General features: G+C 39.0%; 1 protein-coding gene across 1 annotated transcript in view; it reads left to right on the forward strand.

The window, feature by feature from the left end:
* Nucleotides 1–15,111, forward strand: part of ZFAND4 (zinc finger AN1-type containing 4) — an 83,150-nt gene extending 68,039 nt beyond the window's left edge. The window contains 2 exon segments of the mRNA XM_087824261.1: nucleotides 13,520–13,637; nucleotides 14,611–15,111. Coding sequence (XP_087680387.1) covers nucleotides 13,520–13,637; nucleotides 14,611–14,746 — 254 coding nt within the window. The 3' untranslated portion in view covers nucleotides 14,747–15,111.
* Nucleotides 15,112–27,088: the final 11,977 nt, after the last annotated feature.

The raw sequence follows: 27,088 nt of genomic DNA on the forward strand, positions 1-27,088 counted from the left end.
TTGGCAAGGCAGGACAATACACAACGAAACTTCCAGGAAATAAGAGGTATCTTAACAAAATATCTTGACAGTCACAATGAAAACAACCCACGTGAAAATAGAACTGGGAGAGTGAAGGGAGAACACAAACACACACACACACAAATTCTTAAAAAAAGAGAGAGAAAGGAAAGTAATGCTTAGAGAGATGTATATTGTTGTTAATACTGGTGAAAATTTAGAAAATAATAACAAACTAAAATGTAAAAAATAGAGAAGCTACTGGGAGATCACAGAAGCAGAGAAAAGATTCTGAAAGAAGGGCCAACAAAAAATTAAGGGAGAGAATAGGAATAGGATAAAAGTTGAAAATGAGAAAACAAAAATACAATAAAGAGAATAAGAGAAACTAACAACTGAACAAAAGGACAGGAAGACAAGGGAGAATAACAAAAGAATGAAAGAAAAGTAGAAAAAGAAAAAGGAAAAAAAGTTATACCAATGGATCGAGAGGAGAGAGAGATAGCCCAGGCAGGGAGGGAGTCCGGTAAGAGATTTGGTGGAAACTATAGAGGAAAGCTGTAAACTTGGTTATAATGATAAAGTCCCAGTCGCTAAGCAGGGATATCAAGAAAGTCTTGATATTAGAAGCAAGGATAAAACAAAACAAAGCAAATAACCAAAACAAAACTAAAAAGCTAAGCAAGACAAAATTCTTTTATAAAAAAGAGAAAAAAAATTTAGTTAATAATGTTTAAAAAAAATTTTTTTTAAATTATTATAAAATTGAAAAAAGAAGAAAAAACAAATTTTCTCCCCTTTCTCTTCTTCCTAAGGAAAAAAGAGAAAAATAAACCCACAAACAAAACACAAACAAAAAAACCCAAAAACAAAAAAATCCAAAACCAAAACCAAAGACAAAAAAACAGAAGAAAAAATAGCACTCAATCAAGTGAGTTTCTTCTGGGCAGCTTATGTTGCCTGAGGCTTTCTGTTTTGTGAGCTGATTTCTGTTCTCCTCGGAGGTGCTTGTGTATCAGCCAATGTGAGGAGCCGTCTAGGTTTGGCTCTGGTGTCCTTAGGTAGATGGTTGATCTGAGGCTCTCCATGGACCACCTCCTCTTGTCAGCTATTTTGCAACCTTTTAGTTGCCTGGTCTTACTCCAGAGTCTTCTGTAGAGTCTTTAGGGTGGCTAGTGTAGCTCAGGGTATCACTTCCCTTAGAGGTGTCGATGTCAGGCACTCACTCTGCGGGAGTTAGTCTCTGCTCCACAGCCAGCTCCTCAGTCCCTACCCTGTCCTCTGATTCTAGTTCCCCAGGCTCTATCCTGCTGCAGCTTCAGATTGATTTCAGTCTGTTGCCTTTTCTGTATGGGCGGTTTTGGCAGCCTGGGCTCAGTGGGTTCAATTAAAGAACATTCCAGTGAGCCCTTTGCCTGCCCAGCCCCCAGCAGAGGTTTTCAGCTTTTCCTCCAGTTCCCAAGCAACAGTCCCTGAGAGTCTTATTCTTGTACAGTCCTCCTGTGAGCTGCTCTCCCTTCCCCCTCAGGACTGTGCCCTGTGGGGTGTCTGGGGCATCAGTGAGCGGGACCGCCCCTTTCCTGTTGGGGGCAGTGCTCCTGGCTGTGGGAGAGGCCAGAGGCCTCCGCCCCTCCCTGCTCAGCTCTGGTTGGCTGGTCGCACCAGGCCCGCCCCTCAGACCCTCTACTCTGCAGACCCCAATCCCAGCCTTCGCTGGACTGGCCGTGCAGTGCACCCTGGGAAGGTGGGAGTCAGTTCCGTAATCAAACTCGCAAACGCACAAAGCAACACATAGGCAGAAAGTCTGCCCCACAAAGTCCCACCACCGGCACACCAAGGCACCCAGCGGGAGGGGACCCAAAGTCAGCTCCACGCAGCTCCCCACACCACTGGTCTCAGCAAAGCTGGGGCAGCTTCACATGCCACCACAGTGCCCCTCAGAGCTGGTCACTGATCCTAGCCTCTCTGCACCAGGAGCTCAGGGCGGGAGGACACCCTCAGGGCTGGTCACAGATCCCAGCATCTCGGCACTGGGAGCTCAGGGCAGGAGGGCTCCTACCCTCCCCCACGCCGTGCAGATTCAGCACTTTCTGGGGCTCAACACAATGCCCCACAGGGAGGCAGAGGGTCCCGGTGTGTGGCTTCTCAGCGCAGTCCTCTGGTCCCTTACCACTTGGGTGCCACACACCTTGGGACAGCCTTCCCTATGGTCAGCACCCCAAGCACTAGACACCGGTCGCAGCCGCCACTAGAAGCTTTGTTTCCTAGGAAGGTCCAGGACTCACCACTCCCCTAGGATCCTCTGCCCTGTGCAAGGGGCGCTCCTTCCCCTCTCTGCTCTGGGTGAGGGATCCCTGCTTTTGGAGGCCGTCTGCACTCTTGAGGGGAGGGAGCTTTGCAGCCTCCAAGGCTCCAGGCTTGGAGCCCAGCATAGGCTTCAGGGGGGACTCCCCCTTCCTACACCCTCCCTCTCTTACCGGACTCCGTGATGTTTCTTCAGTCCTCCCCACTCGCACTCTGTCCACTCAGGTATGTTTCTCTGTTTTTTTCCAAGCTGGTTACGTAGGATTTTAGGAGTAAATCAAGTCCGTGGCTGGGAGTGGGGGCCTCTGCTGCTTCTCAAAGGGCCATCATCTTCCCAAAGCTCCTGGGTTATGTTTTCTTATTCATTCTGCTACCCTATGTCTTTTGTTTGGAGCATTTAATCCATTTACATTTAAGGTTATTATTGATAGGTACTTATTTATTGCCATGTTATTCTTTTTATTTGTGTTCCTGTCTCTCTATTTCCTCTTCTAAAAACAGACCCTCTAACATTTTTTGCAATACTGATTTGAAGGTAATGAACTCATTTACCTTTTTTGTTTTTGTTTAGGAAGCTCTTTATTTTGCCTTCAGTTTTAAATCATTGCCTTAGTGGATAGAATAATCTTGGTTGTAGGTCCTTAGTTGTCATCTCTTTGAATATTTCATGCCTGTTCCTTCAGGCTTGAAGTATTTCTGTTGAGAAACCAGCTGACTGCCTTATGGGAGCTCCTCTGTAGGTAATTCTCTCTCCTTTGCTGCTTTTAAGATTCACTCTTTGTCTTTAACCTTTGCCATTTTAATTATGATGTGTCTTAGTGTGGGTCTGTTTGGGTTTATCTTGATTGGGACTCTTTGTGCTTCCTGAACTTGTATGGCTTTTTCTTTCACCAGGTTGGGTAAGTTTTCAGCCATTATTTCTTCAAGTTCTTGATCTTTTACTTTCTCTCTTCTCCTTCTGGTATTCTGATGATGTGGATGTTTTATGCTTGATGTTGTCCCAGAGGTCCTTTATACACTCCTCATTTTTTGTAATTCTCTTTTCTTTTTTTTTTTAAAAACATATCTTTATTGATTTCAGAGAGAGGAAAGGAGAGGGAGAGAGAGAGAGATAGAAACATCAATGATGAGAGAGTCATTGATCGGCTGCAGCCCGCAACCCTGGCATGTGCCCTGACCAGGAATCGAACCCCGATCCCCTGGATCCTAGGTTGATGCTCAACCGCTGAGCCACGCCCAGCTGGGCTGTAATTCTCTTTTCTTTTTGATGCTCAGCATGGGTGCTTACTGTTATCTTGTTCTCTAAATCACTGATTTGATCATCTGCTTCATCTAACCTGTTGAATTCTTATGTATTTTTCATTTCAGATATTGTATTTTTCATTTCTGACTGATTTTTAATGGTTTCTATGTCCTTTTTAATGTTTACTCTCTCTTTGTTTAGCTCTCACTGAAATCATCCATTAAGGTCCTTGGGCATCCTTATAACCATTGTTTTAGACTTTTCACCTGGTATCTTGTTTGATTCCATTTCATGCAATTTTTTTCTGGGGATTTACCTTGTTCTTTCATTTGGGGCATATTTCTTTGTCTTCCCATTGTGTCTCTGTGTATTAGAAAAATCTGCTATGACTCCCAAACTTGCTATAATGGCTTTATGATGTAGGTATCTTGTTGGGCTCAGTGGCATAATCTTCCAGATCACCTGGCTCCAGGAATGTTTTTATTGGTTATGTGCACCCTCCTGTTGTAGTTGAGTCTTGAATTCTGTTGCTTCTTTCATGTGTGGAGTTAACTCTTTGGGGTGGCTGACTATTAGGATAAACCTCTAGCCCCATGTGTGAGATGTTGTACAGGGACTGTCCCCAAGGTGAAGTTGTTCCCAGCAGGGCCTGGTACCTGTTGGAATTCCCCTTTGTGTGTGCTGCTTGTGTGGCTTGTTGGGTCGAGCTCTGGTGTTGTCTGAAGCCCACCACTGGTTATGTTGGGTCTGAATTCACTTGGGCAGGGTTCAGGTACAGGTCAATGTCAGACATTGTATGTAACCAGCCTTGGGCTACCAGTTTGAAGCTACCACACTATTTACTGTTTGTGCCTGTGTCTACTGGGCCTGGCTGGGTGTGCTTGGCGGGGCCAATCTGTGTATAAGGGTCACCTTTCTCCAGCTTAGAGTTGGGGGCAGATCTATAAAAGGTCTTAGGTTCCCTGAGGTTCACCTCTACATGTCAGCTACTCTGTCTCCCCCACGCATTGCCTGGTTTTCCTCCAGAGCTTTCTGAAGTAAGACTGTAGAGTAGGCCCAGGCTGGCTGTGACAACCAGACATAAGTTACAAGCTTGGTAGGGTGAGGTGACTGGGTCAGGAGGACAGAGCAAGTGGTTCCCCTACTCCAAAGCCAAATCACTAAGTCTCTTTCAGAGTCTTCAAGCCCAGCTTTCCCAGGAGTGTGCCATGGTTTTAGGTTGATTGCAGCTAGTCATGCCTCTGCAGGAGCAAGCTCAGTAGGGCAGAGCCACCAGGGCTCTGGAGAGCAGATCAAAAGTCTCCCACAGGTAGGGGCCAAGGACTTCATCCTGGTCCCAGACAATAGCCTCTGAGGGAGCCACAATCTGAATGTCCCAACTCCGAACAGCACACTTTTCCCCCAGGGAACTGAGCTCAGCAGGATGGAGCCACTGGGACTTGGGATGGCTGATCCAAACAATCTCCTGTTGGGGGTGTTGCTGGAAAGCTTGCAAGGGAGATAGGAGTGCCTCCCCCCACCCACTGCCATCATATAGCCACACAATCCAGCACCAGCCCTTCTATTTCCTGGACAAAAGCCTCCCTGGAAGACGTTTTGAAAGTCTCAGCTCTGTGGGTTCCTCTGATCCCCCTGTGTGACTAAACTCAGCAGGGCAGGGCCACAGAGTGGTAGGGCAGGCCCAGTGATTCAGCAGTTGGAGAGGGGTGTGCCAGCTGTGCGCTTGAGGTGGGGAGAAATAGCCACCTTTTTAAACCTACACAATTCAATCACTGTCTGAGTCTGCTCTAAGAACTTCTCCAGCTAAAGAGCTCCCCAAAGCCACTGGGTGCATCCAGCAGACCTCTCTGCAGGACCCTATAATGGCAGTGTGGTTTCACCAGTAGTTGGAGGACTGGGCAGTACACTATCCAGGCTGGTGGTGTAGCAATAGGAGTGCTCGACCTTGGGAAGGTGGCATCTGAGTGTCTAGCAGATTCCCTTTTTTCCTAGGCAGACTGAAATCACCACTGATTTTCATTACCAGATGCTTTGTGAGCTCCTCTTCCTGTCTCTATTGCTCTGGGTTGGAGATTCATGTGTGGGGTTGATATTCCTCATTCCTGGGGGTAGAGAGTTTTGCGGCCAAGATAGCCCTTCAGCTTCTCAGTTGTTACACGTGAGTGCAGGGTCGAGCCCTTTCCGCGTCTCCACCCTTCTTACAAGTCTCTATGTGGCTTATTTTGTAAATCCTTGGTTATAATATTTCAGTTCAACTAGACTTCAGTTGATTTTTCAGGTTGATTGCTTTATAAATTAGCTGTAAATTTGGTTTTCACCCAGAGCAGGTGAGTGTAGCTTGCACCTACTCTGCAGCCATTTGGAATCCCTCTAGAAGTTTCTTTAATACTTCCTACAATACTGGATTGTTGGTGATGAAGTTCTTTACCTTTTTCTTGTCTGGGAAGCTCTTTAGCTGTCCTTCAATTCTAAATGATAGCTTTGTTTGGGAGATTAGTCTTGGTTGTATGTCCTTACTTTTCACCAGTTTGAATATTTTGTACCAGTCCCTTCTGGCCTGCAAAGTTTCTCTTGGGAAATCAGGCGACAGTCTTAGGGGACCTACCTTTTAGGTAACTGTTTCTTTTGCTGCTTTTAAGAGTCTCTCTGTGTCTTTAACTTTTGACATTTTAATTATGATGTGTCTTCTGGGCCTCTTTGGGTTTATCTTGTTTGGGACTCTGCACTTCCTCGACTTGTATGTCTATTTCCTTCACCAGGTTAGGGAAGTTTTCTGTCATTATTTCTTTAAACAGGTTTTCAGTCCCTTGCTCGCTATTTTCTTTTCTGGTATCCCTATGATGCAGATGTTGTTACACTTGGTGATGTCCCAGAGGTCCCTTAGACTTTCCCTTTTTAAAAAAAAAATTTTTTTTTCCAGCTTTGCTTGGGTGTTTTGTGCTACCTTGTCCTCCAAATTGCTGATTTGAGCCTCTGTTTCATCTAACCTACTGTTGATTCTTTCTAATGTATTCTTCATTTGAGATAGTGTATTCTTTATTTCTGACTTTTAAAAAATGGTTTCTATGTCCTTTTCTGTGTTTACTATCTCTTTGTTTAAGTTCTCATTGAATTCATTTATTCTTCCCCTAAATTTCTTGAGCATCCTTATAACCTTTGTTTTGAACTCTGCATCTGGTAGCTTGGTTGCCTTCATTTTATTTAATTCTTTTTCTGGGGATTTCTTTTGTTTTTTCATTTGAGGCATATTTCCTTACCCTCCATTTTCGTTGCCCCACTATATTTGTTTCTGTATATTAGGTAGATCTGCTATGACTCCCAATCTTGCTATGGTGGCCTTATATAGTGTCTTCTTGGGCTCAGTGGCACTAGTCTCCCTGATCACCTGAGATGGGTGCTCCAGGAATGTTTCTTGTGTGGGTTTGTAAGCCCTCTTGTTGGAGTTGTGTCTTGATTTCTGCTCCCTGTCTGTGGGTGGAGTTGACTGTCAGGCTGGCTAACTATGAGGATTGACCCCAATAACAGTGTTCAAGCAGTTATTGGCAGCTGACTCCACAAAGGGGAATTGGCCCCAGCAGTGTCTGGTGCCTGCTAGGATCTCCTGTTGGATATGCCACTAGTGAGGCAAATTGGGTTGTGCTCTGGTGTGGCCTGAAGCCTGCCATCAGGTGTGTTTGTTGTGGGAACTTTTGAGAAGGTCTCTAGCACTGCTCAATGTCATCCACTGCCTGTGACCAGCCCTGGGGTACTTGTGCGAAGCTACCAAGTGATCCGCAGTTTGAGGCTGACTCTGCTGGGCCTGGGTGTATGTGGGAGAGGACAAGCTGTGTACCAAGGCTGGCTTCCATCAGCTTTGAGTCCAGAAGCTTGTTAGCCATAGGCCCAAGGCACCTTGAGATTCGCATCCACTTGCTGGCTGCCTGTTAGGCTCAGTGGCTGGAGGAGCCTCTGGCTGTGAGTTGTGTGAGACAGGTTCTCAGTGATTCCAGGTAGGGGTGAGTTTTGTTCACTAGGGTGATACAGATTCAAACTCAGTTCCATTTGTTGTGTCTGGGGAAGCTCAGCAAAATCTCAGTATACACCAAGGCCGACTGGCACCCATCTGAGATCTGCGGGCCTTTGTGGTGGGTTGGGGTCTCAGGGAGTCATCAGGATGAGGCCAGCAGTTCACAAGGCAGAGTGGGTGGAATTCCCCACTGATTTTCTCAGCCAGATATTGTGTGGGCTCCTCCTCCTGGCTCTAGGTACTCTAGGATAGGGAGCCTAGCTTGGGGCTGAATCTCTCACTACTCTGGGAGAACCTCCTCAGTTGAGATATCCCTCTGGATTGTCTCCCACTTCACATGGTTGTGAGGCCAGCCACTTTTGCATCTCTACCCTTTGTTCTGGTCTTGGTGTGGGTTCTTCTGTGAATCCTTAGTTATAAGACTTCTGTTCAGCTAGTCTTCAGATGGTTACGCAGGGTGATTGTTCTGTACTTTTTCGCTACTCTGATATGGTCCTGGGAGGAGGCAAGTGTAACTCCTACCTACCTCCACCACCATCTTGAACCCCCTAATTTAAGCAATTTTTTAATTGCCCGAGCACCTCAGGGTTCACTGTTAGGAATGTGAACTCAGCTTCAGTCTGGACCTGCCTTCCTTACCTTCTCTGTCCATTCAGTTTGTACTTCTTAATCCCTTCTCCCTTTTCACTCATTCCACCCAACTTTCCATCTTGCAACCATCAAAATGTTTTCTGTATATATGAGTCTGTATCTGTTTTGTTTGTTCATTTATGTTGTTTTTTAGATTGCACATACTGTATAAGTGAAATCATATGGCATTTGTCTCTGTCTGACATATTTAACTCAGCACAGTACCCTCTAGGTCTATTCATGTTGTTCCAGATGGCAAAATTTCGTTTCCTTTTTTGTCACCAAGGGATATTCCATTGTATATATGTACCACTTTTTTATCCATTCATTCACTGATGAACACTAAGGTTGCTCCCATATCTTGGCTATTGTAAATGATGCTTCAGTGAACATATGGATGCATATGTCTTTTCAAATTAGCATTTTGGGTTTCTTTGGATAAATATCCAGAGATGGAATTCCTGGATCCTACTTTTCTCTTGTTATAGCCTTGTTTTAAATCTGTTTTGTCTGGTATAAGTAATTGCTACCCCAGCTTGTTTGTTTCCATTTTCATGAAGTATCTTTTCCCATCCCTTTACTTTCAGTCTGTGTGTGTCTTTCCATCTGAATTGGGTCCCTTGTCAACATATATGTAAGGGTCTTGTTTTCTCATCCATTCAGCCACCCTATGTTTTTTTATTTTAACAATTAATCCATTTACATTTAAAATTATTGTTGATAGGTATGTAGTCACTACCATTTTATTACTCATATTTTGTATCTTTTTTTTTTTTTTTTTTTTAAAGTCTATCATTTCTTATAATACTGATTTGGTGGTGATGAACTCCTTTAGCTTTTTCTTGTCTGTGAAGCTCTTTATTTGCCCTTTGATTCTAAATGATAGCTTGTCTGTGTAGCATAACTATAGTTGTTTGTCATACTGTTTTCCATAGTGGTTGTATCATGTTGCATTCCCACCAACAATGTACAAGGTTTCCAATTTCTTCGCATTCTCACCAATACTTGTTATTTCCTTCCTCCCTCCTTTCTTCCCTCCCTCCCACTCTCCCTCCTTTCCTTCCTTCCTTTTTTGGTAGTGATATCCTAACAGGTGTGAGGTGGTATCTCATTGTGGTTTTGATATGCATTTTCCTGGTGATTAGTGATGTTGAGTATCTTGTTATGTACTTAGCCATTCATACATCTTCTTTGGACAAATGTCTGTTCAAATCTATGCCCATTTTTGAATTGGGTTGCATGTTTTTATTGTTAAGTTTTAATTGTTCTCTGTATATTCTAGATATTGATCCTTTATCACATACATGATTTGCAAATAATTTCTCCCATTCTGTAGGTTGCCTTTTTACTCTGTTGCTACTGTCGTTTGATGTAGTTTTTTGATGTAGTTTTTAATTTTCGTGAAGTCCAATTTGTTTATTTTTTCTTTGTGATCTGTGTCTTTGGTATCATGTCCAATAAACCACTGCAAATCGTGTCATGAAGATACTCACCTATATTTTCTTCTAGGAGTTTTATAGACTTAGGTCTTACATTTAGGTCTCTGATACATTTTGTATATATTCTTATTGATTTAAGAGAGGAAGGAAGGAGGGAGAGAAAGAGAGACAGAAACATCAGTCAGTGATGAGAGAGAGTCATCCTTAGGCTTCCTCCTGCATGCCCCCCACTGGGGATCGAGCCTGCAACCCAGGCATGTGCCTTGACCAGGAATTGAACCAACACCTCTTGATTCACAAGTTGATGCCCAACCACTGAGCCACGCCAGCAGGGTGGGTCTTAGATATATTGTGAATAAATTTTTTATATGGTGTAATGTATGGATCTAATTTTGTTTCCATGTATATATTCACTTTTACCACACCCATTTGTTAAATTAAAAGACTGTTCTTTTCCCATTGAACGGTCTTGCACACTTATCAAAAATCATTTTACCATATATGTGAGGGTTTATTTCTAGGTTCTCTAATCACATTCCATTGATCTATATTACTGTCTTTATGCCAGTACCACACTGTTTTGATTACTGTAATATACCCTGTTTTTTTAAAAAATATATATCTTTATTGATTTCAGAGAGAGGAAAGGAGAGGGATAGAGAGATAGAAACATCAATGATGAGAGTCATTGATCGGCCGCCTCCTGCACACCTCAGACTGGGGATCGAGCCCACATCCCTGGCATGTGCCCTGACTGGGAATTGAACCCCGATCACCTGGATCCAAGATCAATGCTCAACTGCTGAGCCACGCCTGGTTGGGCGATATACCCATTTTTAATGTTATAATTATTTTTCCTTGACACATTTTCAAGTTTGTTTTGTCCTAACCCACAGCTCAGCCTCTGAAAGTTCGTTTCACTTATTTCTACTCTCTTAACTCTAATTCAGGCTTCAGTGCTTTCCTCACATCTTTTCTCACTGCTCTTCTGAAATTGCTGTTGCTGAAGCTACCAAAGATCTCCAAAATTTCAAATCCAGTGGATGCTTCTGTATTTTTATCTTTTTTTTTTTTAATATACCTTTATTGATTTCAGAGAGAGGAAGGGAGAGGGAGAGAGAGAGAGAGAAAATCAATGATGAGAGAGTCATTGATTGGCTACAGCCCGCAACCCGAGCTTGTGCCCTGACTGGGAATTGAACCCCGATCGCCTGGATCCTAGGTCGATGCTCAACTGCTGAGTCACGCCTGGCTGGGCTGTATTTTTATCTTGATTGTTGTGACTATCCTTTTTTTTTTTTTAAATAAGTTTTTATTTATTTATTTTTTAAGAGAGAGGGAGAAAGAAAGAAACATCGATGTGAGATACATCAATTGGTTGACTCCCGTAGACCGCCCCTGACTGGGGACCAAACCAGCAACATTTTGTGAACAGTATGACACTTACCCAACCGAGGCACACCAGCCAGGGCTGTGGCCATCCTTCTTGTAATAGTTTTTTTGTCTCTTTCTTAAACCGTCTATTTCCCTCACTCATTCTGTGCTATCACATTGTTGTAAATTTAAATTTTAACCTCATTTTTCTTTTGTACTTGTTTTACCAGCCCTCTGGTATACACCTTTTGGTTGACTTCATTTGGGTCAAGCCATCTGCTGCTTCCTACGGTGATGATTCCTCAAACTAGAGCTATGAAACTTGTTGCCATTTCCTTCACTAATAGCTATCATTCTGAATTACCTACAAGAACCTGTGAAAGTTATGGTATAAGTTATATTTAATTGACTAGTAAGTTCTTCTATTGGTCTTCTTTGCTTTCCACTCTAGGGTTTCCCTTGGAAATTTTATTCTTCTTCATAGTTTTAGTTATCATTTTTAGGCAGATGATTACCAAACTTGCATCTTGAACACTATTACTTTGTTAGCTGCCTTTTCGGTTGGGTGAAGTGTTATAGATCATTGTGTTAGATAAAACATTAGACCTGGAAATGCCAAACAAGTGAGTTAATCCACATATATTTAATCTTTTTCTGAAAAGCAACTCTTCACATCAACATTACTTTATTGACTTTTTAAAAATTTGTATGTTCAACACATTTGAGAGACAGCTTCAGAGAGGAGTTGATGATTGATATCTTCTTACAGGATAAGTAGAGTTTTCTTAGAGTGACAAAGTGAAATAGAGCACTTTAGAAGAGATGCATGTAATGTGTGTGGTGGATCATTCAGAATGGGTATGATGTGGTAAATGGCTTTGGAAAGTTAGGTACCGTTTTGCATATATTAGACCTTGAGTGCCAGCCCAAGGAATTTGACTTTTTCTGATTTGTTGTACGAAACCTATATATTAGTGATGGTTCCTCACCTGGAGTAGATGACTAATGAATGGTTTTCTCTGGTGGGTGGAAGAATATATGGAAACCATGTTCATAGGAAAAGATTGCAGTTATGTGTTGGTGCCACTTCATTCCTGACACTGTGATATTCTCTGTCTCAGCACATTCACAAGAGTTCTTGAATGAAAAACATTAGGGAAACATTGAGTTAAGTAAGCACGCATAAGGAAAGAAAAAGTGAAACTGACTACACTGAACTAAACTATCATTAATAGATTTTCTACTTTGTTTAAGGAAGAATATTTTAAACCTGAATTTCAGGGACAATTGCCATTAGATGAACTTCCAGAGGTTATCCAGTAGTATATGCCTTTCCTCTGTGTCCTGGGAAAATGCTTATCTTATTTTTATTTTTTAAGAAGTGGAAAGTATCCCATCACTTTTGTGAAATGTTCTTATTAGCTAAGTGCACTTGAAGAAGAAAGTGCAAGTTAACTGAGTGTGTGCCCAGCATTATTAGGAGTCATTCAGTAAGCTGTTTTAAATGTTTCTAGTTTGGGACAAGATCTGGACATGTATTTCAGGCTGGTAATAGAGAAGACTTGATTTTGCTGGGCTGGTATATCCAGCATCCAATCTGGGTTATGACAAAGGCATATTGTAAATCCAATTTTTTGAACTCTTGAAGAATTTTTAGAAACGTAATAAACATTAAGCTCAGGCCTCCGAAACCTTTCTCAGTAGTAGAGAATAGGTACTCATACCATGGACACTCAGCTACTTCTCTTGTCATTCCTTCCCCTTGCTTTTGTTTTCTTTGCCTCTTGCTCCTTGAACTTTGAGTGCCACCAGACACTGTGTACTTGCGTTGTTGTTGTAACAACTATGGGTGGTGACTTTGAGCCTCTCTACTTAGGAGGGGTTTGTTGGAAATTTGCTCAGTTCTAAAAGCATTTCACTTAGTAATTAAAGAAATAGATTTATCCTTTCTTACTACATAACAGATACATTCTTATTTTTAAGGTGAAAAATCAAGTTGTTACAATAGTACAGATTTTGGTAAATGTTTTTTGAAAAGGTAGTACTGTGAAAGAATAGGTAACTTGCTTGATGAATTTAATTTCTATGACATAATTACGACTAAAAGATCAATTTCATGACACTCTGGTGCTCCTTCTTGGTGTGAAAACATAGGGTGAGTATATTACATATTATGCTGTGTCTCAGAGGCCTCATAAATATGACTTTGAATCAGACATTTTTCTTGATTCACTGTCAAAGTTTGATACACTTTATATATGCTGATTGCCCTTAGAAATAATCACTAATGTGTTGGTGGGTACAGACGTTCTCAAAGTATGAGTCACAGATGAAACCTACCACATCTTAAACATATAACAGTTCTACTGCATCTTCACTTGCAGATTCTGTAAATAATTTTAGATATAAAAATAACAAATTAATTTTTATGGAATAAAAGTTTGTGTTTTGTGTTTTGCTTAATAGTATTTCACATTTAGAATTTTATGCCTGTATTAATCAAGGTGTCCTTTCTCTAAACAGGAGAATGTACTCATCACCTCCCGCCCGTGCAAGCCCCTATTCAAACAAAGAAGAAACTAGCAAAGCATTGTTTTCTTTGTGGGAAGAAAACTGGACTGGCTACTAGCTACGAATGCAGGCAGGTTGGCCAGCTGGAAGAGTTGAGATGGTTTCTTTGTGGTGACCAAACTTGAGAATACAATGTAAAATGTTCTTTAAGTTGGTTATTCATAACATCATAAAGATGATGTTCACATGGCAGCCCTCAGTTTCACTCCTCCTAATTGGCTGTAAAGACCAAACTCATGAGATTATGAATTTCCAAACTCATGAGATCCTGCCCTGCCCTTTAAATTAGGAGATTTAAACCAATGGGAGAGTACACTTTTTTGGTTTTATGATAAATATACTTGTGGGTTTTTTTTAATATAGCTTAATAGAACGCCTCCTCTAATATTCTATTTTAAATTTAACAAAAAAAGACTATATTTAAAATTAATGTAGTACAAATTTTAACAATTATATAGTACGCTTTTATTTCAAAACAGATGAATAATATATTTACAAAAAATAATGAATTTCCTTCTACCCAAAATTATTTCTTTCATTAGCATAGATTAACATGCTTCAAGGAGGGTCTCTGCTCTTGGGTTGAGGCCAGATATTAAAAATAACTTCTGTTTTTTAGAGTGTACCTTATTCAAATGGAAACAGCTTATCTTGTTACTAGAAATATTTTTAAAATCCATTCATGGCTTAGTTAGCTTTTAACATAATTTAATTTTCTTATGAGATGAATTTCTCAGAAATTCATAGTTCTCCCAGGTTTAAATAGTGGGCATATTTATCAGCTTTTGCAATTTTACTACATAAAGGTCTGTACCCTGTTTCATTTCATAATGGATTCTTTATTATAAGCTCTCATATTCGTAGACAATTAACTTGTTCTTTTGGGGGGTGCTTGTTTCTGAGTGGAAGGGAAATTTCTATGCTGAAATTGCTCAAGAGAACCAAGGGGCTTCTGTTGGACTACTCAAAGTCAAGCTCTGATCTTCCAGAGATTAGCCTCTAATAAAAATATGACTATTTATGTAAACTTTTTTGTGCTTTAGATGTGGAAACAACTTCTGTGCATCTCATCGCTATGCAGAAACTCATGGCTGCACCTATGATTACAAGAGTGCAGGGAGGAGATACTTACAGGAGGCAAATCCTGTGGTTAACGCACCAAAACTTCCAAAAATCTAACTCTTGCTCTGCACCTAACTGTCCTGCCTGAGGAATCGTATTACAATGACAGACAGAAGAAACATTGTTAGACTGCATTAATTTTGTTCTACACCAAAAGATTTGCCAAATAACAAAAGCATACAATGCATACTATTGGGGAATGAGAATGCTACTGTATTTGACATCTCTATTTTTTAGTGAATCAAAAGTTTTAAAAGTAGTTCTAAAAACTTTAAATGATTTAGCTTTGTTATTGCATGTCTTATGTTAAGTATTTTATATATTTGATATTGCAGTTTTACTAGACAAGTCTTCAAAAGACACACTTTATGAAGTGACCATTGACCGTGTAACCATCTTCCATGTTGTACAGAAATGACCTGTCATGTAATGGCACTATTCAATTGACCACTTTTTTGTGGGGGTGGGGTGGGTGGGGATTTTTAAAAGAAAAATCCAATGTGTGAAAGTTTATTCTGTTTACTAGCAAGTTCCTTTTTATTTCAAGCTACTTTTTATAAAAAAGAACATTTGGTTTTCCAGTGTGGTTTTAATACATATAATTCTTCCATATTCACATTGGCATTCAGATATGTATCCATTTGATAAAACACATCATGTTAATCATAGTATATATTTCTTAAAATACTACTTTTTGAATGGTAGTTTTAAAATGGATGTCCCACTTATTGCCATTAAATAGAGAACCCAACTTTTCAATTTTTGAAAAACAAAATCTCACAGCTTGGTTTGTTTTTCTTGTATGTTGAGTGCTATTACCAGGAGAAATTTAAATAAATACTCAATTTCATTATGAGTTTGATTATTTGATTATTTAAAATAATTTTTGAGTTATTTTTTGTTTAATCTCTTCACCTTTATCACTTAGTCCCTGAAACTCCTACTCTGACAGCTGTCAGTCTGTTCTATGTATCCTGGCCTCTGTTTCTATTTTGTTCATTAGATTCCACACATAAGTGAGATCATATGGTATTTGTCTTTCTGTGACTGGCTGATTTCACTTAGCATAATAATCTCCAGGTCTATCTATGCAGTTTTCAAAGGGTAAGATTTCCTCCTTTTTTTCCCAAATATGTTTTTTAAAATTTATCTTTATTGTTGAAAGTATTACAGATATCCCCCTTTTTTCCCCCATTTATCCCCTCTACCCCCATCCACCCCACCCCTCCCTTCGCCACACTATTGTCTGTGTCCATGGGTTATGCTATATGCATAAAAGTTCTTTGATTAATCTCTCATCACCCACTTCCCACCCCCGCCTTCCCTCTGAGATTCATCAGTCTGTTCCATGTTTCTGTGTTTCTGAATCTGTTTTGTTCATCAGTTTATTTTGTACATTAGATTCCACATATGAGTGAGAGCATATAAAGCTGAATCAGGAAGAATCAGAAAACCTGAATAGGTCAATAACAACTGGTGAAATTGAAGCAGCAATAAAAGAAACAAAAACCCAGCAAACAAAAGCCTGGTCTGGACAACTTAACATAGCTCCACCAAGCATTCTACTTCTTATTGCAGCAGTCCCTTTAACATGTCAGCAATGCTGGTTTGATGGTAATAAATTCCTTTAGCTGCTTTAAATCTGGGAAACTCTATATTTCACCATCTATTTTGAATGATAGCCTTGCTGGATAGAGTAGTCTTGGTTTCAGATGCTTGCTTTTCATTACCTTCAATACTTCATACCATTCCCTTCTGGTATGTAGAGTTTCTGATGAGAAATCAGCTGACAGCCTTAGGGGGCTCCTTTTTAGGTAACATCTTGCTTTTCTCTTGCTGCCTTTAATATTCTCTCTTTGTCTTGAATTTTTGTCATTTTAATTATGATGTGTCTGGGTGTAGGCCTCTTTGGGTTCTTCTTGCTTGGGACTCTGTGCCTCCTGACCTTGTGTAACTTTTTCCTTGACCAGGTTAGGGAAGTTTTCTGCCATTATTTCTTCAAACAGCTTCTCTATCCCTTGCTCACTTTCATTACCTTATGATATGAATATTGTTACATTTCATGTTGTCCCACAGATCCTTTAAACTGTCCTCCTGTTTTGTAATTATTTCTTTTTAGATCTCTAATTGAGTGATTTTTTTCTACCCTGTCTTCTAATTCGCTGATCTGATCCTGAGCTTGCACTTGTCTGCTGTTTATCCCTTCCAATGTATTCTTTATTTCTACTATGTCATTCTTAATTTCCTTCATAGTTTCTATTTCTTTTCTCATGCTGTTGAGCATCCTTACAATCATTATTCTGCACTCTATATCTGATGGATTGCTTATCTCCATTTCATTTAGCTCTTCTTCTGAAGAATTCTCTTGTTATTTTATCTGGGGCTTTTTTGGGGGGATCTCCCCATTTTTACTGCCTGTTTGTATTTGTTTTTATGTATTAAGTAGATCTTCTAGGACTCCCAGTCATTTTAAATGGTCTCTGGTGCAGGCCAATCTCAGACACTGTTCATGACTGGCCTTGGGTACCCTGTTTGGAACTATCATTGATCCACAGCTTGTGGTTCCCTCTGATGGGGCTGGGTGGGTTTGGACAGGACCAAGATGGATACCTAGGTCTGCTTTTCAAAGCCCTGGGTTCAGAAAGCAGATGAGGCAAAGACTCAAAGCACCCAGAGGCTGATTGTGAATCACAATCTCTTAATGAGCCTTAGGCTGTAGACCACAGCAAGGTATAAACTCCACAGGGTGGGGCAAGACGGTTTCAAATGGTGGGTCAATTGCTTCCTCCACAGGCAAAAACTGCCTGGGTGGTAAATGCTTGCCTGAGAAAAATGTCCTCTGCTGTGTGAGGGAATGACTCAGCATAGGAATCCAGATGGTGCCCTCTGAGCTCTATCTCTAGAGCCCAAAATCCTGGATTCTCCTCACAAAGTTCTAGTACACTCTGCCCTCTCTTTGCCAGAGCCCAAGGTGGGTGGCTGCACAGGAAACTTCATGTGTTGGCCCTTTAAGAGCATACCTGCATTTCCAGCCTCTCCCTGGCAGACAGAAACTCGGCTGCTTTTCACAGCCAGATGTTATGTGGGCACCTTTCTCAGCTCTGGTGCTCTGGGCTGGGGAGCCCAGCTTGGGGTTTAGACCCCATAGTTCTCAGTGGGAACCCCCACAGCTGAGACATCCCTCTGGACCTTTAGCTGCTGGCTGTGCCCTCTTGCACCTCTGCACCTCCTACCAGCCTCCATGCAGTCTGTACTTTGTGTCCTTGGTTATGAGGGTTCTCTCCAGCTAGTCTTCAGTTGATTGTTCAGGATGGTTTTTCTATATTTTAGTTATAATTCCAGTTTGGTCCTTGGAGAGTGTCAATGTAGCTTCCACTTAATTGCTGCCATCTTGGATTCAGTGTTTGATCTTTTTAATGTTTAGCTGGATTCGGTTGGGTAATATTTTGTTGAGGATTTTAGCATCTATGTTCATCAAGGATATTGACCTGTAATTTTCTTTCTTTGTGGAACCTTTGTCTGATTTTGGAATTATGAAAATGCTGGCCTGGTAAAATGAGCTTGGGAGTCTTCCCTCCTCTTGAATATTTTTGAATAGTTTGAGAAGTATTGGAGTTAGTTCCTCTTTGAATGTTTGGTAAAATTCCCTTGTGAAGCCATCTGATTCAGGATATTTTTGTTGGGAGTTTTCTTATTTTTTTTATTTTATTACTGCTTCAGTTCTAGTAGTTGTAATTAAAATAATTTTTATTAAATGATTTTTTTAGATATCCATTCAATTAAATCAATTATTTCTTCTACTTGGAAAAAATGGCTATTACTATAAAAGTTTTAGGGAATAAAGGTTCTACTCTCCATGTGTAACCATGCTTTTGGGAGGCAACTAGCTTTATGGAAGCTTAGTTGAAGATGATGTTGGTAAACAGCTGGCAGGCAACCCAGATGGCATCTGCAGAGGTACTAGAAAGCTAATTGAGTTGCTGCAAAGATCCTTTTTCTCATTGCAAGGTTGAAGAAACTGGAGAGTTCCTTTAACCCTTTCTCTACTTCCTCTAAGAGATTGAATGTTGAATGGAGAAAGATGCCATCATCTTTCTGAAGGCACCTGAAGCTGTTCCCTCAGAGCAAGAAGGAAATACATTTACAAGAGGGAAATGGTGAGAAATTATGACAATTGGGTTGATGGCATACTTTTATGGAAGGCTATATAGGCTAATGAAAAATATTTCCATCTTTGTTGAGTAGTTCAGTTTTTCAACCCTTATCAAGACATCATGTGCTTTAGACAATTAAAATCTAAGAACTCGCCCTGCCGGGTGTGTCTCAGTGGTTGAGCATTGACCTAGGATCCAGGAGATCGAGGTTCAATTCCTGGTCAGGGCATATGCCTGGGTTGTGGGCTTGATCCCAAGTTGGGGGCGTGCAGGAGGCAGCTGATCAATGACAACTCTCTCATCATTGATGTTTCAACTCTCTCTCTCTCCCTTCTGCTCTCTGAAATCAATAAAAATATATTTAAAATCTAAGAATTCTTATTACGTGGACAGGCTGCTGAAAAATAGACCAAAACATATTTATTCTATAAGTAAAGATGAATACGTAGGGCACATATGCTTGATATATGCTTAGTGCACTATGCTTTTTAAACCAAGACAATGTAGAAATGTCATGTCTCAAGTTTACCAAAGATCTTGGTGAAAGTAGAATCTTTTTGCTAATACAGAAATTATTATAGGGAGGTATTTCTTTACAAATTCCTATAGAGAAGTGATCATAATTTTAGAGACCTCGGATCTGTCTTTACATTTCCAGTAATTAAGAGAGTGCCTTGCATATAGGTTCAGGTTGAACATTATTTAAATAAATTAATAGTATTGTAGCTTAACCATGATATAAAATAAAGGCATTTATATTGTTTTATATAAGTTAGCCAACTTTATATGATAAAATTCAATTTCTGCATTTTTAAAACAGTATTTGATGTTAGCAACAATAAAGTCTTAAAATTTTTGATTTAGCTATGCGGATTATTTTCAAGCAAAGCTTAGTGCAGTTGAGCCATTCAAACATGGGAATTTCAAGTACTGGATGTTTTCAAATTTTATCAGTGTTGTAACGTGGAGGAATTTAATGATAAAAAGACATGAATTAATTTTCTGATATATTTCTTCATTTGCTCAAAATTATGACATTTATTTTTCCTTTTTGTACAGCTTATGCTTTTGTTTCTAATTACTTTTTCTTAAGACAAAGAATATGTCTTAAGACATATCTTTGTATCTTATTAGATTAAGATTTTTGAGGTTCTTTTTATTATTTAATTTTTCAATTACGGTTGACATTCAATATTATATTAGTTTCAGGTGTACAACATAGTGGTTAGACTTTTATATAACTTATGAAGTGATCCACTTGGTAGGTCTATAACCCACCTAGCACTGTATGTAGTTATTACAATATGATTGCCTATATTCCCTATGCTGTACTTTACTTCCCAATGACTATTTTGTAATTACCAATTTGTACTTCTTAATCTCCCTACCTTTTTAAACTTGCCTCCATAACACCTCTCCCATCTGGCAACCATAAGTTCTCTATATCTATGAATCTGTTTCTGTGTTTCTTTTGGTTTTGTTTTGTTTTCAGATTCTATATAGAGGTGAAATCATATGGTATTTGTCTTTCTCTGTTTGACTTATTTTACTTGGCATAATATCTTCTAGGTCTATTCATGTTGTCTCAAATGGTAAGATTTCATTCTTTTTTTTCTTCTTGAGTAATATACCATTATGTATATGTACCACAACTTCACAACTTTTTTATCCACTTGTCTGTTAATGGACACTTGGCTATCTCTTGGCTATTGGAAAAAATGCTGCAATGAACATATGGGTGCATGTATCTTTTTGAATTAGTGTTTTGGATTTCTTTGGATAGATATCCAGAAATGGAATAGAAGGGTCATAAGGCAGTTCCATTTTTAATTTTTTGAGGAACCTCCATACTGTTTTCCATAGTCACTGCACCAATTTGCATTCCTACCAACATTGTACAAGGGTTCTCTTTTTTCCACATCCTCACCAACACTTCTTTGTTGATATTTGGATGATAGCCATTCTGAAAGATGTGAGGTGATATCTCATTGTGGTTTTTATTTTCATTTCTCTAATGATCAGTGATGTTCACCATCTTTTCATGCCTAATGGTCATCTGTATTCCTACTTGGAGAAGTGTCTATTCAGGTCCTCTGCTCATTTTTTTAATTGGATTTTCTTTTTTGGCTGTTGAGTTTTTGAGTTCTTTATAAATTTTGGATATTAACCTCTCATTGGATGTATCAATGGCAAATGTCTTCTTCCATTCAGTAGGTTGTCTGTTCACTCTGTTGATGGTTTCTTTTGCTGTGAAAACACTTTTTAGTTTTATATAGTCCTATTCGTTTTTGGTTTGTTTATTTCTCTTGACTGAGGAGATATATCAGAAAAATATTGTTAAGAGAAATCTCGGAGATTTTACTACCTAGGAATTTTATGGTCTCAAGTCTAACATTAAATCTTTAATCTATTTTGAATTTATTCTTGTATATAGTATAAGAAGATTGTCTATTTTGTGTGTGTTTTTAATTTTCCCAACATTCGGATTGAATAGTACTGTATATTCTTGCCCTCTGTCATAGATTAATGGGACATATAGATGAGGGTTTATTTCTGGTCTCTCTGTTTTGTTCCTTTGAGCTGTATGTCTGTTTTTATGCTAGTATCATACTGTTTTGATTACTATAGCATTGTAGTATAGTTTGATATCACGTAGAGTGAAACCTCCGACCTTGTTCTTCTCAAGATTGCTGTGACTATTCAAGTCTTTTCTAATTCCATATAAAATTTTGGAATATTCTAGTTCTGTGAAAAACTTAATTGTTATTTTGATAGGGATTGCACTGAATCTCTAGATTGCTTTGGGTAGTATGGACATTTTTGTGTTTATTTTTTCTATCCATGAGCATGGTATCTGCTTCTAGTTTTTTGTATCTTCATCAATTTCTTTTCTTCAGTGTCTTATAATTTTTTGAGTACTCATCTTTTACCTCCATGGTTAAATTTATTCATAGTTATTCTTTTTTTATTAAAAATTTTTAATCTTGCAAATCGGATCCAGCAATATATTAAAAAGATCATACAACATGACCAAGTGGCATTTATTCCAGGGATGCAAGGCCAATACAATATTCACAAATCAATAAAAGTGATACATCACATAAACAAATTGAAAGGCAAAAATCATGTGATCATATCAATAGATGCAGAAAAAACAATGGATAAAATCCAACACCCATTTTTGATAACTCTCAGCAAAGTGGGAATAGAGGGATCATACCTCAACATAATAAAGGCCATATATGACAAACCTACAGCCAACATCATATTCAATGGGAAAAAACAAACCATTTCCCTTAAGAACAGGTACAAGACAAGGGTGTCCACTGTCACCACTCTTATTCAACATAGTACTGGAAGGCCTAGCCACAGCCATCAGGCAAGAAGAAAACATAAAAGGCACCCAAATTGGAAAGGAAGAAACAAAACTGTCATTATTTGCAGATGATATGATATTGTACATAGAATATCCTAAAGACTCCACCAAAAAAACTACTAGATTTAATAAATGAATTCAGCAAGGTAGCTAGATACAAAATTAACACCAAGAAATTGATGACATTTTTATACACCAATAATGAACTCTCAGAAAGAGAAACTAAAAAAACAATCCCACTTACTATTGCAACTAAAAAAATAAGATACCTAGGAATAAATTTAGTCAAAGATGTAAAAGACCTGTCTTGGAAAACTATAGGACATTGGAAAAAGAAATAGAGGAAGATATAAACAAATGGAAAAATAGACCATGTTCATGGATAGGAAGAAATAACATTAAAATGTCCATACTACCTGAAGCAATCTATAGATTCAGTGCAATCCCTATTAAAATACCAACAGCATATTTCACAGATCTAGAAAACACACTTCAAAAATTTATATGGAACCATAAAACACCCCGAATAGCCACAACGATCTTGAGAAAGAAGAACAAAGTTGGAGAGATCACAATACCAGATATTGTGATACTCTAATCAAAACAGCTTGGTACTGGCACAAGAACAGACATATCGATCAGTGGAAAGAACAGAGAACCCAGAAATTGATCAACGCCAATACGGTCAATTAATATTTGACAAAGGCAAGAACATACAATAGAGTAAAGACAGTTTCTTCAATAAATGGTTTTGGGAAAATTGGACAGGTACATGCAAAAAAATGAAACTAGACCACCAACTTATACCATACACAATAGTAAACTCAAAATGGATAAAAGACTTACATGTAAGACATGAAACCATAAAAATCCTAGAGGAAAACATAGGCAGCAAAATCTCAGACATCTCTCGTAGCAATATGTTTGCCAGAACATCTCTTAGGGCAAGAGAAACAAAGGAGAAAATAAATGAGACTGCATCAAAATAAAAACCTGCACAACAAAAGAGACCATCAACAAAATAAAAAGGGAGCCCACTGTATGGGAGGACATATTTGCCAACAATACAACTGATAAAGGGTTAATACCCAAAATATATAAGGAACTCATACAACTTAACAAAAGGAAGACAAACAGCCCAATTAAAAAATGGGCAAAGAACCTAAATAGACACTTCTCCAAAGAGGACATACAGATGCTCAAAGTCACTAATCATCAGAGATGCAAATTAAAACCACAATGAGTGTCACTTCACACCTGTCAGAATGGCTCCATCATTAAGTCAATGAACTACAAGTACTGGCGAGGGTGTGGAGAAAAGGGGAACCCTAGTACACTGCTGGTGGGAATGCAGACGGGTGCAGCCACTATGGAAAACAGAATGGAGTTTCCTCAAAAAATTAAAAATGGAGCTACCATTCAACCTAATGCTCCCACTTCTAGGAATAAATCCTAAGAAACCCAAAATGCCAATCACAAAGAACTTATGCACCCCTGTGTTCATAGCGGCACAATTTACAATACTAAGATCTGGAAACAGCCCAAGTGCCCATCAGTAGATGAGTGGATAAAAAAACTGTGGGACATTTACACCATAGAGTACTATGCAGCTGTAAAAAGAAGTGTCTTTTATCCTTTGGCACAGCATGGATGGACCTGGAAAGTATTATGTTAAGTGAAATAAACCAGATAAAGACAAGCACCACATGATCTCACTTATATGTAGAGTGTAATTAACAAAATAAACTGATGAACAAAATGGATCCAGAGACATAGAAGCCTGGAACAGACTGAGGGACCTCAGAGGGAAGGTGGGGATGGAGGAGTGGGCAGGGAGAGATTAATCAAAGAACTTATATATTTATAAGCATAACCCATGAACACAGACATTGGTCTGGGGAAGGCCTGGGGGGGGGGGGTGGATGCGAGGTGGAGGGGATCAATGGGGGCAAAAAGAGGACATCTGTAATATTTTCAACAATAAATAAACTTAAAAAAATAAAAATAAAATCACATGCAGCTCCAAAAAAATATATATATATATTTTTTAAATCTTGACATTATTGCAGGTGTCCCTCTCACCCTCAACCACCTTTGCCCACACCCACTTCCCTTTGCTTTCACCACACTATTGTCTGTGTCCCTGGGATATGCATATATGTTCTTAGCTAATCCCTTCACCTTCTTTATCCACTCATGCCCACCCCCATCCCCTTGGGCATTGGCCAGTCCTTTCTGTGTATCCATGCTTCTGGTTCCTTTTTGTTTGTCAGTTTGTTTTGTTCATTAGATTTTACATATTAGTGAGATCATATGGCATTTGTCTTTCTCTGACTTATTTTGCTTAACATGATATTCTCCAAAGTCCATCCATGCTGTCACAAAGAGTAAGAGTTCCTTCTTTTTTACCATCATGTAGTATTCCATGGTATAAATGTACCAGAGTTTTTTTACTCACTTATCAGTTGGGCTGTTTCCACACCTTGTCTATTGTAAATAATTCTGCTGTGAACATAGAGGTGCATATATTCTTTCTGATTGATGTTTTGGGGTTCTTAGGGTATATTCCCAGAATTAGGATCTCTAAGTCAAAAGGCAGTTTCTTTTTTAATTTTTTGCTGAAACTCTATACTGTTTTCCACAGTGGCTGCCCCAGCCTGCATTCCCACCAGCAGTGTACTAGGGCTCCCCTTTCTCCACATCCTCCCCAGCACTTGTTATTTGTTGATTTGTTGATGGAGCCATTCTGGAAGGTGTGAGGTGATACCTCATTGTGGTTTTAATTTGCATCTCTGATGATTAGTGACCTTCACCATGTTTTCATATGTCCATTGGCCATCTGTATGTCCTCTTTGGGGAAGTGTCTATTCAGGTCCATTGTCATTTTTTAAATTGGATTTTTTGTCTTCCTGGTGTTGAATTGTATAAGTTCTTTATATATTTTGGAAATTAACCTGTTATCAGATGTATCATTGGTGAATATGTTCTCTCATACAGTGCGTTCTCTTTTTTTCTTGATGGTTTCTTTTGCTGTGCAGAAGCTTTTAGCTTGATGTAGTCCCATTTGTTTATCTTTTCCTGAGTTTCCCTTGCTCTTGGAGACATTGGCAAAAATATTGCTGTGAGAGATGTCTAAGATTTTACTGCTTATGTTTCCTCTCAGAGTTTTATAGTTTTGCAACTTACATGTAAGTCTTTTATCCATTTTGAGTTTATTCTTGTGTATAGTGTAAGTTGGTGATCTAGTTTCATTTTTTTGCGTGTGCCTGTCCAATTTTCCCAATACCATTTATTGAAGAGACTTCCTTTACTCCATTGTATGCCCTTGCCTTCTTTGTCAATATTAATTGACCATAAAGGCATGGGTAGATTTCTTCACCCTCTGTTCTGTTTCATTGGTCTATATGCCTGTTCCTGTTGCCAGTATCAGGATATTTTGATTACGCTGGCCTTGTTGTATAGTTTGATATCTGGTATTGTGTTACTTCCAACTTTGTTCTTCTTTCTCAGGATTGCTGCTGCTATTCAGGGTCTTTTTTAGTTCCATATAAATTTTTGGAATATTTTTTCTAGATGTGTGAAAAGCCATTGGTATTTTAATAGGAACTGCATTGAATCTATAGATTGCTTCAGGTAGTACGGACATTTTAATGATGTTATTTCTTCCAATGCATGAACATGGTATATGCTTCCCCTTAGTTATATCTTCCTTAATTTCTTTCTTCAGTGTCATATAGTGTTCCAAGTACAGATCTTTTTTCACCTTGATTAAATTTATTCCTAGGAACCTTATTTTTTGTTGTTGAAATAGTAAATGCTTTTCCCCCCTTAGTTTCTCTTTCTGATATTTCATTATTGGTGTATAGAAATCCCATCAATTTCTGGATATTGATTTTGAATCCTGTAACTACTTTGAATTCATTTATTAGATCCAGTAGTTTTTTGGTGGAGTCTTTAGGGTTTTCTATGTACAATATCATGTCATCAGCAAATAATGACAGTTTTACTTCCTCCTTTTCAATATCGATGCCTTTTTAAAATTTCTTCTTGTCTGATGGCAATGGCTGGAAATTCCAGTACTATGTTGAATAAGAGTGTGTAGTTATTTTTCTTTTGAGAGATTGCTGATAAGATTTTCGAAAAAGATTTTTTACTGATTTTTAGAGGAAGGGAGAAGGAGAGAGAGAGCGTGCAACATCAATGTGAAAGACATCAGTTGGCTGTCTCCTGTCTGCCCCAACTAGAGATAGAGCCCACAACCCAGGCATGTGCCCTGACTGGGAATCATACCAGCAAAGTTTCAGTGCATGAGATGATGCTCAACCAACTGAGCCTCACCAGCCAGGGCAATGTCTAGTTATTTTTTGATGCAATTGTAGATGGATTTTTTAAAATTTTCTCTTTTGATATTTTATTATTGGTGTATTAAAGTGCAACTGATACCTGAATATTTATTTTGTATCCTGATACTTTGCTGAATTCATTGATCAGTTCTGGTAATTTTTTGGTAGGATCTTTAGGGTTCCCTATGGACAGTATCATGTTATCTGCAAACAATGACAGTTTTACTTCTACCTTCCAATTTGGATGCCTTATTTCTACTTTTCTTGTTGCTATGCCTAGGACTTCCAGTACTGTTATGTTGAATAAGAGCGGTGAAAGGGATCATCCATTTGTTATACCTGATCTTAAACGAGATGCTTTTAGTTTTTCACCTTTGAGTATGATGCTGGCTGTGGGTTTCTCATATATGACCTTTATTACATTTAACTATGTTTCCTATATCCCACTTGGCTATGAGTTTTTATCATAAATGGATGCAGTGAATTTTTATCATAAACGGATGCTGGATGTTGTCAAATGCCTTTT

The sequence above is a fragment of the Miniopterus natalensis genome, chromosome 14 (assembly GCF_054644295.1).
Source record: "Miniopterus natalensis isolate mMinNat1 chromosome 14, mMinNat1.hap1, whole genome shotgun sequence".
Classification (NCBI taxonomy): domain Eukaryota; kingdom Metazoa; phylum Chordata; class Mammalia; order Chiroptera; family Miniopteridae; genus Miniopterus; species Miniopterus natalensis.